The 12,418-nt window shown below is 37.6% G+C and overlaps 1 protein-coding gene across 1 annotated transcript in view; it reads left to right on the top strand.

Moving 5' to 3' along the window:
- Nucleotides 1-11,837, top strand: part of LOC128744294 (protein Gawky-like) — a 35,523-nt gene extending 23,686 nt beyond the window's left edge. Inside the window, exons 4-9 of the mRNA XM_053841161.1 lie at nucleotides 252-635; nucleotides 1,058-1,584; nucleotides 1,643-1,781; nucleotides 1,837-2,298; nucleotides 2,355-2,715; nucleotides 4,661-11,837. Coding sequence (XP_053697136.1) covers nucleotides 252-635; nucleotides 1,058-1,584; nucleotides 1,643-1,781; nucleotides 1,837-2,298; nucleotides 2,355-2,715; nucleotides 4,661-4,800 — 2,013 coding nt within the window. The 3' untranslated portion in view covers nucleotides 4,801-11,837. The remainder of the gene's footprint in view (nucleotides 1-251; nucleotides 636-1,057; nucleotides 1,585-1,642; nucleotides 1,782-1,836; nucleotides 2,299-2,354; nucleotides 2,716-4,660) is intronic.
- The last annotated feature ends 581 nt before the right edge of the window (nucleotides 11,838-12,418 follow it).

Raw genomic sequence — 12,418 nt, 5'->3', positions numbered from 1 at the left:
CTTCAAATAAAAAATGTTCAGAATTAAAAACGTTGAAGAAGCGGTGGTTCATGGTAGAGAAAATAGAGATAGCTAACAATCATTTGCGTCATTTATTAGATTATATAATCAATTAGATTTGTGACTTTAAACCAAATGAGAATATTCGCAGTTAAGTTATTACTATTAGCAACAATAAGTGCAAAACCAATTATGAAGTTAAACTAACTAGCTCAAGTGTCTATATTTGTAACATGTTTTTTTTATTATAGAACGCTCAAAACGGACCCAATAATATGCCCGGTGGTATGGGAGGTGGTAATCCAAACTTGGCTAATATAAATAGCCTCAACAAACCATTGCAAAGCTACTTGAGTCAGGCTCCACCATCTGGCCCAGGCCCCTTCAATCAAGGTCCGAATGGTGTTGGCGGCGGTGGAGGTGGTGGTAGCGGAGGAGTGGGTCATGGAAATGTGCTTGGTGGGGGAGGTTCGGGTCAAAATCCATCCGCCCAGCCATCTACTCAACAATTGCGCATGCTTGTGCAACAAATTCAGATGGCTGTACAGGCCGGTTATTTAAATCATCAAATTCTTAACCAACCATTGGCACCGCAGACATTGTTCCTATTAAACCAATTACTGAATAATATAAAGGTAAATTATTGAAAACAGGGCTGTTCTACTCTTTGTGCACTAATTTTACTTGTATTTACATATTTATCCGTACACCTTAGCCAAAGAAAGTTATGTACATATAGGGTACTGATGGAGCTTAATATTGTTTACAGAATTGTTAAATTAAACATTGCTCTATTTTTTGTATTCACGGTGCACTGCTGATTTACCCATAGGGCGCTTTTGGTGCCCCAACAGGTGTAATCCGGGAGTGTGCCGTAAATAAAAAAGATAGAGCAAAGCAATTTTGTTGAAAATAATAGCTCAATAAATAGCCCATAAATAATATTTCCAGATTTTGCTTGACTGAGGTGCTACACTTAAATAAGTAATGTTAGTGCACAAAGAGCAACAGAGCCTTGAATAAAAATAAGTATGCTGATACAATGGTATACTTGCAGCAACTCCAAGTTACTCAGAATAACCTTCGTGGTGGGGCTGGGGGCAACAATCAAATGTCCCTGATACCCAAGATAAAGCAACAAATCGCCGGGTTGCAGAATCAGATTGCTACACAGCAAGCCATTTATGTAAAACAGCAACAACAACAGCAGCAGCACCAACAACAACATGGTGGAGGTACATCAAATATGGGCCACTTGGGATCAAATTTCCACAGAGAACCAAATGACTTAACTACACTACAAAACAGCCTATCGGAAATAGGATTGGGTAAGGAACCAACCGGTCCGTATCATCACGGTGGGGCCGGTGGAAATGGTGCCGGTAGTGTTAATGGCAATGGTGCTGGTAGTGGCGGCTCTAATAGCCAACAGTCTCGTTTGAATCAGTGGAAGCTACCCGCTATGGAGAAGGACACTGGGCATGATTTGACAGATTTCTCCAGGGCTCCAGGGACTACCGCAAAATCGACATTATCGACAACTGGTTCGACCATGGCAGGGCTTGGTGGATTGCAGGGTGATAAGTAAGTGCTAACAATTTTTATAAACGTAAGTAATGTATAAATGCTATTTTTTATGTAGTACATGGTCAACTGGACGCGGCAGCATCACTGATGGATGGCCAGATTCGGCTGGAGATACTAATACCAAAGATTGGCCATCAAATCAGGAGTCGTTCACTGATCTGGTACCAGAATTTGAACCAGGAAAACCGTGGAAGGTATGTGAATTGCGATTGTACACTCTGTCCATATTATAGCTTTGTTTTTTTGCAGGGCACACAGATGAAGATTGAAGAGGATCCCACTATTACTCCTGGTAGTATTGCCCGTAGCCCCATTGCGTCTATCTCGATAGGATCTGCCAAAGATTCCGATTTATTTGCTACTAACAGTAAGCCGTCACCAACAGACTCCATTAGTCTTTCATCTTCAACCTGGAGCTTTAATCCGAGTAACAATAATTTTTCGGGCTCCATTTCGAAGATTGGTGGCACCAAAAATACTTGGTCCGATTCTGGTTCTTCGGATCTCTGGGGAACTGGATTGAATACCGGTAATGGGGCAGGTAAAACTCCTCGTGGTCCTCCTCCAGGTTTATCCGCAGGAAAAAATGCTGGTGGTTTCACATCTAACGGATGGACTCAACGTCCCGGTCAATCTACTAATTGGCCTTCTGGTGGAGGCGGACCTGGATGGTATTCAACATGGGTTCTTCTAAAGAATCTCACTGCACAAGTAAATGTTTCTAAGTAAACTAATTCATCGCAGGAATTAACGAATTTTTATTATAGATTGACGGTTCAACATTGCGCACATTATGCATGCAACATGGACCATTGCAGAATTTCCATCTCTATTTAAATCACTCAATCGCATTGTGCAAATATATGTCGCGTGAAGAGGCTAGCAAAGCTCAGCAAGCGCTGAATAATTGTGTGCTGGGCAATACAACCATCTGTGCTGAATCAACAACTGAAAGTGATGTGCATGCCATCTTGCAGCATCTGGGTGTACCAGGTGCTAATAATAATAATAACAACAACAATAATAACAGCATCAATGTCGGTTCTGGTGTTGTTGGCGTTGCTAACAATGGAAATAATGCACAACCGTGGCGCCCGGGAGCTCAGCAGTCGGTTGTTCGTACGACAGGTAAGTGAATGCCACTATTTTATGCACTACTCAACATGATATAACTTTCAATTAAACTAACCCCTGCGTATATTACTCGAAACAAAGTGCAAAATGCCATGACTTACCTACTTAGTTGACCTTACGCTTTATGACAAGGCTTGCATAGCGTAGTTCCTCCATCTAATTCGGTTTATGGCAGCTGATCTCCATTTCCGCGGGCTCCCGGTGCTTGCCAGATTTCACTCCACCTCTTTTCCGCTGTGCCACTATTTGTCTTGTTCCTTTCGGATTCGATGCGAAAACCATTTTTGCAGGATAGTTGTCCGGCATTCTAGCAACGTGTCCTGCTCAACGTATCCATCCAGTTTTAGCCACTTTCTTAGTACTGGTTCTCCGCCACTCTTCGCTTTCAGTTTGTACTCCGCAAAATATCGGCAGCAGTACCTTACGTCTAAAGGCCTAGACACAATGCATACGGATTTTACGACATTGCGGAAATTTGATAGTGTTTCCATAGATTTTCTATCAAATTGCCGTAACGTAGTAAAATCCGTATGCACTGTGTCTGGCCTTAAGACCCTGTCGCGCTCATTCCCGCTCGCCAACATATACTTCGTTTTTGACAATTCGATCTTTTCTGCTTCATCTTTTAGTCTGGTGACTGACCTTTTACCGCTATGAATCTTTTGCCGATGGCAAGCAGGTAAATCGAATGGATTTACTAAAAATCGTTCCGCGCATTTCGATCGCCGCTCGTCTTCTTACATCTTCAGGAATAGGAGTCAAGAAAGACCATCTCCTTGTCGAAGTCCTATGCGAGATTCGTATAGATCCGACAATCCACCAGAGATTCTCACACAGCACTGGATCCATCGCAAGCATGATAACTTAGTAAGTTTACCCGGAAATCCGTTTTCGTCTGAAATTTTCAAATCAATGAACAGCCAACTGCTTGTTTGTTCTACAGCCGGTGGATAGCTGCTTTAACTTCGCTTATCGATGGGGGTGGAACATCTTCATTGCTTGCTGCACCAATGAAGACACTTACTCCACTATCACGGTCTCCCGGCCGCCCGCCATTCAGGTGGTCATCGTAATGGTGCTTCCACCTTTCGATCACCGCTCACCGCACGGTCGTGTGTCAAAATACACAGCATTAGTACCCGCGCTGCGTTCTTCTCATCCAATATCTGCTGTCATTCCTCGTCAAACCATTCGTTACGTTGTTTGGGTGCCACGCAGCGGCAGTCTACGCTGTTAATGGCTGTGTTTCGAGAAATAACGCGTAGCTTTCGGCGACATTCGGTTGCTTCAGTCACGTGGCGGGCACTGGTATCGTATGTTGTTCAGAACAGATTGACGTATCTTTGACGTATCTCACGATGTCGTACTATCGTTCCTTTCCAGCATACCTCCTGCAGCGCTACGATGTCGAACTTGCGGCTCTCCTTCAGAAAGCACACAAAGTACTTCCGAGGAAATTTAGAGATCGACAGTTCCATGTTCCTAATTTCCAATCGTTAGTCCGTTCACTTGGGCTTGGGTCTTTGCCGATTCTTCCGATTCGAGTTATTACTTATGTCGTTCGTTGCTTCGGTTTTTTTGTGGTGCTGGCTTGCAAGGCCCGCGACCAACCCCACTGTATCGCCAGAGGACCAACGTAGCTCGGAAGAGCGCTCCTTCACTGCAGTATATACGACCTTTAATTTTCACTGGGGTTGGTTACCCGATCTCCATTGGTTGCTCGTATCCTGGCTGGTGCCACGAGAAGGTAGAAATAGGAGTTACAGGATAACAGCCTATGAACCACTGTAGAGTCTATTTTAACGTGGAACTACGTTCGGCTAGTTGGTTGAGTACAAATATAAATTCAACGCGTAATGTAAAAATAGCGGATTTATTGTTGCAACAGTAGTGTGTATAATACAATGTTTAACAACAGATATATTTTTCTCTGTGATAGATACCTGGGGCTCTGGCTGGCCATCATCTGGTGGCGGTTCCAACCTGTGGACGCCTCTTGATGGTCCAACGGAACGAGGAACACCATCCAACTTGAACTCATTTCTACCGGAAAATCTACTTGGTGGAGAGCTGAACTGAGTAACTAGAGCCAAGTGAGTAAAACTCATCTATCATAATTGAAATAACGATACAAAGTACGCGTTTAATTTGCAAAGCGATATAAATATCAATCGTGTCTGTTCAGATCAAATGCGCGTTCGTACTATTAGGATTTATTGGTAAACCATAGGTATGTTGCGTGTTTCAAAAACATGCTCAACATCGCAGAATCAACTTGACATACACACAGGTCATTGCTCCAAAGCGTGTACAATATCAGGAATAGTGTATGTGTAGTTCGTGTAATGCGGAATAACGATATTTTGTACAATTTTATTTTTGCTAAATATTTGGATACAATAGTTCTTAGACTATTAGAGTAAAGATGAGTATTGATATAGCAACTAAGACTTTATTACCTGAACTATTTTTTGTTATAAATTTATGTTTTATACGAATGCATATTTAAATCATTATTTCACCAACGAATCTGCTTAGTTAGTCCGAGAATGAGTATGCGAGTAAGCATTAACAACAAACAAGATCACAACTATTGTCATAATGATAGAATTATTACGTTTTTATTTGGCATTTTTACATTTTATCCATAAATGTTGTGAACACTAAACACGAAAGCACAGGGAATCATTAACAGCGATCTCAATGTCAAGGGGCCAACCGAAACAAAGCAACAACAAACACACACACACACACATACAGAAGGCCACTCTTGTAATAAAAGGCGCAATTTCCGTGCGTGAATACGAGTTGTGGTTGTGATTTGCACTACTGGAGTCACAATGAAACACCAGCTTTAGCCAAGGAGTAAATCATACACACGTGACCCACCTCACTATCATGCTAGTGGGATATCTAAAAACAGGGTCATTTTGTTTTCTGGTTTTTGCTTATAGTCACATGTAACACATATCAAACTGGAGATTGGATTTGTTTCGAACTATAGCTACTATTGCGATTGTAAAGTTGAGATACCGTTATCTCAAGGATTTCGTTTTACCTTGGATATTTTTTACTGGGATTGGTTATTGTCGTAGATTTGTTTTTTAGTTTGTATTCAATGCATATTGCATTCCATTGAACTGTGTTTCTTTCAACTATTACAGAGTGGCGAATAATGTAATTTAAAAGAAATCAAATATTTGTACATTTGCAACTAATAGCTACTTATCGATATTGATAATCCTAAAGCAATATAATTAATAAAACATACAAACAAAATCAATACTAAATGTAAAGGCGTAAGAACGGAATGTTATTTATTTTTAGTATATATATGAAAAATGAAAAAAAAAACAAATAAAAAATAATCTATGAATCATTGGCCAAATATGTGATAAAACGCTTGGTTGAAAACCAATCACTCAAACAGCCTTTAGTGTTTAAAGATATATATTAACAATTGAAAAGTGCAGCATTGTTTTCGTTTGTTTTACCTCTCTCTATACACAGTAAAAAGTGACTAATCAAAGCATTATTTTTTACAATCTTTCGCTATACTTCAAATACAACTGGGTAAATACGAGATGCAGCTAGGTTGTAAGTGAACAAATAACTATTAAAGAGGGAAAATCAAAAGTATATATATCTATATAAATATATATATTTTTATTGATCGTAATCGTAAATGTGTATTTGGAGCTAAGTACATTCAGAACGGGAATTATATAAGTATTTATCTCCATAGTGATTAAGATTGAGCTAAATGCGATAAGCCAAACGTGAAATGAGCAGAGTTATCTTGCTGAAACTTGTAACATACATACAAAACAGAAGCAGTAATTTCACTTGAATAGAGGCAAACATTCTTAGTTTATAAGCAAATAACACAAATATTTATATACACGAACCATATGAATGGAACTATTTAAAAATCTCCAATATGTAGAAGAACTTTTTCCAGTGTTTTAGATATAGTGAAAGTGTGGAATCAGTGTAATAACTTCAAATATTTCACCAGGAAAAAAAAACTATACTAACGATTAGTATAAGGGTACGGAAGGCCATTGCGAAGAAGTTGGTTTTCACACTAGAAACGCGTCATCGACGACGCGTTACTCTTCTCATTCCAACAAATCGAAAGATAACATTTTATACCACTATAAACACCCGACGATGTGAAGTCATGACAATATTAAATATCACGCATTTGACGATAAGTACGGACAGAAGTGTTAGGTGTGAGCAAGTCCTATTCGAGAATACAATCCTGTCAGATCGTTAACTTCTGACCCGTGAAACTGCGTGGAACAAACTAATTAGTGGAACAACCCGTTTAGCACAGGTTAACGGAAGTCTCAAACATTTTAACTTTCTGTAGAGGAATTTCTAGTAGCGAACGTGAAAGTCAACCACTCCAGTGCATGGATTTAGTTTATACTTGAGGGTAGGATTTGCGCTGATATACAACCTGAGACAACAATGATTGCGAACAATTTCGAACAAGAAAATAAAGCAGAAGTAGAAATGGACCACGTTGCAGGGAAGATAAATTGCGTTATTCGGAATTCTAGTCGTTCATCAAGTATTTTATGTACTTTGAATAATAACAGTAGGTCTGGAAACTGGTAGAACTTTAAGGATCTTAATATCTATTGTTACCTACTAGAAGATGCTGCCAATACCTCGTTATAGATTTTGCTTGAAACTGGACTCTCTTCTCTACATCGTGGTGCGTTTAAGATGGCAAAGCTAAGAATGACAAAATTGACAGATCAGCTTTATACACGTCTGTGTGGATGGATATAGCAAAAAATCAATTTTGCGTAGCTTACCAATGTAGATTGAATAGAGGATTAAGTTGTGGCAATGTGAAAAAATTCATCACATATTACTCACGTATAAACCTCTATTGTTCTAAGCCAATAAAAAAGCAGCTTAGAATTAAAATTCAAGGGTGCTCTCGTAGGGAAATTGACCTGATGGCGAATGCCGCATATTGTTTTAGAAGGTACATCGCATGTCTGATGACATGACCAAATTGGACAGTTAACCTAATGCGAATTACCATGGGATTCTCACGCAGCTCACAAGTACTGAGAATTACAATACAAAATATAAATTAGACTAAGTTGGAATTCGGCAAATGCTGTGTTTATTGATTAAATTTAATACATTTACGTATCAGCCATACATCTTTCGTTACATAGATGACTTTTTTTGGTAGCCAAAAATTCGAAAATTCCCTAAACCAGTTTCACAGAACAAAGCATAACAACAAATTGTAAGTAGGTATAAGAAAATGTGGTGCAGGTTTGTTAGTCATATTGGGTTTCCCATGATAGGAATTAAAAACGCAAACTCTTCCCTTACTGTACGGTTAAGTAGACTTGTGTGATCAACAAAGTTCTTTTAGCTTAATTAAGTACGTCTTATGTTTAATAGGTGATAGGGATAGCCTTCCGTTCGTTTCATAAGTCCTATACGTAATAAACCGTACTATCATTATCCTACAATTATAATTTATTTTTTATTTCAGGTCATATTTAATTGTTATACTAGGACTAGAACCGTATAATTTATGTTGTTATTCCTATGTAAAATTATTTTACCAGGTACGATACTCCACTGTCATAGCATTCGCAAAAAAAGACTTATAAAATTATTGATTTATTTCGGAGTTCAGCCGTATTTTCCAAAAGCTTTATAATTGAAAACTGTTTTGGGAGAGTAGGAGAAACTGTTGGGTTTATTAGCACACGATTTTAGCTATTTGTGAAAATACTGAAAATGAAAATAAGTGATACCGTAACATTGTGTCTATTCTGATGCACAAGCAATCGTGCGAGTAATATAAACTAGACTTGCATTACATCTCTTCGAGTAAAGGATTACAGACATTTTGAGTCCATTATGGTGGACATGGACCAAACATGGTGAACCATTATTATTGTAGACTCTTTCATAACAGATATCTAGCATCAGTGAGCTTAAATTTCTTGACCGGTTCTAAAGGACAGTAGATTGTGAAATTAATTATCGACAGCATGAACCGCTCTGAAAATCTGCGGTTCATATCTCGCATCAACATGTTGATTTCTCATGCTATTTCAAAGCAAAAAGCTTGTCTCAGACAAGTGTGCTCTGTATTTGACCAGGATCCGCTTCTAGTTTTTCCGCCCTATAATTTTAAAATTTTAATTCTATTCCTTTAGAATGTTTGAAAAATCTAATATTAAATATTAAATGAAATGAAATTCACAAATACTTGACAGTGTCTTTAATAATTATCTTTAATTTTAGTTGAAATTCTCTAGTTTGTCCAATGCAGATTTAACTCTTCAAAGTGCTTTAAGATATTTTCAGTTGATATTAACTTCTGAGTCCATACACAAACACTTATTTGTTTTGATCGAATCTATTCTGATTGGAATTTCAATTTTGAATTTTATTCAGAATAGATATTCAGCAGAATTCAGAATAGATATTCTGGTCCTAATTGGATTGAATAACTCTTTGTCTGTTATTCTTAGAGTGTTAGGTCAACTTCTAGTCATTATTCCTAGTCCATTATGAAGAATTTCATTTGCAATGAACATAGGTTACTATAGCTTCTAAGGCTGTATCGGTAGCCTCTCCCGTGAAAATAAATTACCTGAATGATATTGTATGGTACACGGAATAATATATTTCCAAACCAAATAAATAGTCATAACTATTACTCAATGATAGAAGCTTTCTCTTAAATACCAAAGAAAGATCTGTGTGTCAAAATTCATCGGAACTGAAAGACAAAAAATGAAGCTGTTATTTTCGAAGTTTTCAAGGAACAATGCTGTCGATACTCGCATAATAGTCCTATTAATTGCTTTTGGGGTATTGTTTTAAAATCGGATAATTTGTGGGATATTTTTCCTTCACAAATAAAAATAATCTGAAATACATTTCAATATCTCCAAATGTCGGTGGGCCAGATTTAATTTTTTGATGACCAAGATATTTTAGTAAGGATTTTAATGGTGTGGTGCTCGTTTACGGCACGTGTCTTGGTTTAGCAGTTTTGGCCAGATCAAGGCCATGTTTTTAGTTTTCTCGATAGGTACAAAGAAATGTTAAACTTAATATCTTAGAATTCTGCTGGGATAAAGTTGATCTTGTTTCACCATAAGAAAGTAACTGGTTTAAAGCCTAACTATAATTCGGAATCCTAACTGGGCGGAATAGTTGCTGGGAAATAACTAACTTTCATCATTTTCTAATTAACCCCCTTAAGAATTTGGTCGTCTGTATGATGCAATACTTAGATACAATGTAGCGGTGTCACATTCATTTTCATTCACTGTACTTATGATTATTCAGATAAACATTTTTCCAATGTATCAAAACGTCTAGTCTCTCGCATTTGGCGTAGTTTCAAATTACAACGAAAATTGACATGTTTTGTGTTAGCTAAAAATCACGACTAGATATAATTCCATTTACCTCTTGAATTTTACCACAAAATCAATACTATCAAATCTCTCACAAGTATGTTACTGTACTAATAAATTAATGAATCCCCCAAAATGTTTGTACATAACTACTATGCTGCTCGATCATATTTCATTCATAGCAATTAAGTATCACGAAATAATCAAAGTTGAACATCTTCAATCACAACGAATGATAATACTTATAAGCATTACTACGTTTAGCGAGAAGAAAATCCATACCTGCAAACAAGGAATAATCAAAAGAACCGACAAAAAGCAAACAAAGTCAGCTATAAGAAACCGGCAATCGGTGTTCCTGATACAGAACCGGCCTCCCCTAATAATATATTAATGACGATTTAATGAAGCAAACCAAAGAATTTGTGGAGTAACTCAAACTCAATAAATTACATATTTTAGATATATCATTTACTTGTTGTGCCTAGATCCCAGAAAAAAAATAAAATTAAAAATTTGTATGAATCAACCGGCGCATTGGAAGAACAAAACTAAAACATGACGGTATACTTACATATCATGAATGCCATTTTAACATCGTTTTCTGTTCAGTATTTAGATACAATCTTACTGGTTGACACTTACTCCAAAATGCATTTGTTTTTAGACTTCCTACATTACCAAAAAGAAACATCGTGAGATATCGCGATCAGTACACTACCGTGTGCTAACGTAGCTGTAACGTATAGTTTCGTATTGCTATATTTATTATTGTGTTTGGTTTGGCCTAAAAACTCCGAATACACCAACGTTCAAACGCGTGTAGTAGAACCTAACTCTCTCTAGATTTGAGATAGTAGTAATGTAATCCCATGCAATGGCTGTGAAACGTCCCTCGTCTCACCATTCATTTACGTATTGCGCGGAAAATATGACTTGAGTTGGAAACTAAGCTTACCAACACTGATATGCACACTTTGCTAAAAGCTTAACGTCGATAATTTAATTTTTAATCATATCTGTAGCTGTTAGTTTGGTCCGGTCTGAAACCATAAAGCACAATGAGCGATAATGAGTCTTGTCTGAAAATAAGATGACCCATTTTGAGAAAAAAAATAACAATTTTCTGTGATCACATCTTCCTTCTGACTATTATTACTTATATAAAAACACATAATACATAAGATGTTAAGCGGTGAAGTTAGTAAAATAAGTGCACCTAAAACATTTTATTTTTACGCTCTTTTAGGTAAGCTACAGAATTTGTTTAGTTAGTATATACTCATTACTTTGGTAGGACGATAGCAATGATAGACGATAGTAGCGACATCTCCGGATTATTTTCGGTGACGCAACACATTTTAAAACGAACGTAGGAAATGATACAATTTAGCCCAAGGTGAACAAACAACAAATGTTACAATCGAACAAGGGCCAAACTATACTGTCAACGTGTTTCTTTCGGATGGCAACTGCTGGTGGATGCTTCGGCAGAGGAACTAAAATTTCGTTTTCCATATTGTGCTCATTAAGGCAATGCAAATTCAATTTTCAAATTTTAAACAAATATTTGGCAGCACTGCCAAATTGGGAATTATTGAACAACTAGCTGACCCGACAAACTTCGTATTGCCACAAATTAACCTGTGTTGTACATAAATCATGAATCTCGGATGATCTTTGTCACTTCTCGAGTTTTGCAAGCCCCCCAGTGGGCGGCGCTTCCGACGGCGGGTCACCGGCAACACTCGCGACCGGCTCGTCCTGAATGATCTAGTGTTACTATAGATAGTTTTTGTGGTCTTGTTATTGATTAATGTTTTATGGAAGAGTCTCGAATTTCTCGAGTTGGATTAGTTTTTGAGTTTCGCAAAAATTTCTGTTTTATTTGTATGAGAGTCCATATCCCACAGGGGTGAGAGGTCTCTAACTATCATAAAATAAATTCAAGACTCAAAAATCTCCTACATGCTAAATTTGGTTCCATTTGCTTGATTAGTACTCAAATTATAAGGAAATTTGTATTTCATTTGTATGGGAGCCCACCCTCTTAAAAGGGAAAGGGGTCGTAATACACCACAGAAAAAAAATTCTGCCATCTAAAACTCTCACATGCTAAATTTGGTTCCATTTGCTTGATTAGTTCTAAAGTTATGAGCAAATTTGTATTTCGTTTGAATGGGAGCCCCCCCCCTCCTAAAAAGGTAAGAAGTCCTAATTCATCATGGGAAAAATGGTTGCCTCCAAAAACACCCACATGCCAAATATGG

This window comes from Sabethes cyaneus, chromosome 3, assembly GCF_943734655.1.
Source record: "Sabethes cyaneus chromosome 3, idSabCyanKW18_F2, whole genome shotgun sequence".
In the NCBI taxonomy this organism is placed as follows: domain Eukaryota; kingdom Metazoa; phylum Arthropoda; class Insecta; order Diptera; family Culicidae; genus Sabethes; species Sabethes cyaneus.
The sequence above is the reverse complement of the archived record's forward strand: the minus strand, read 5'-3'. Positions and strand labels throughout refer to the sequence as shown.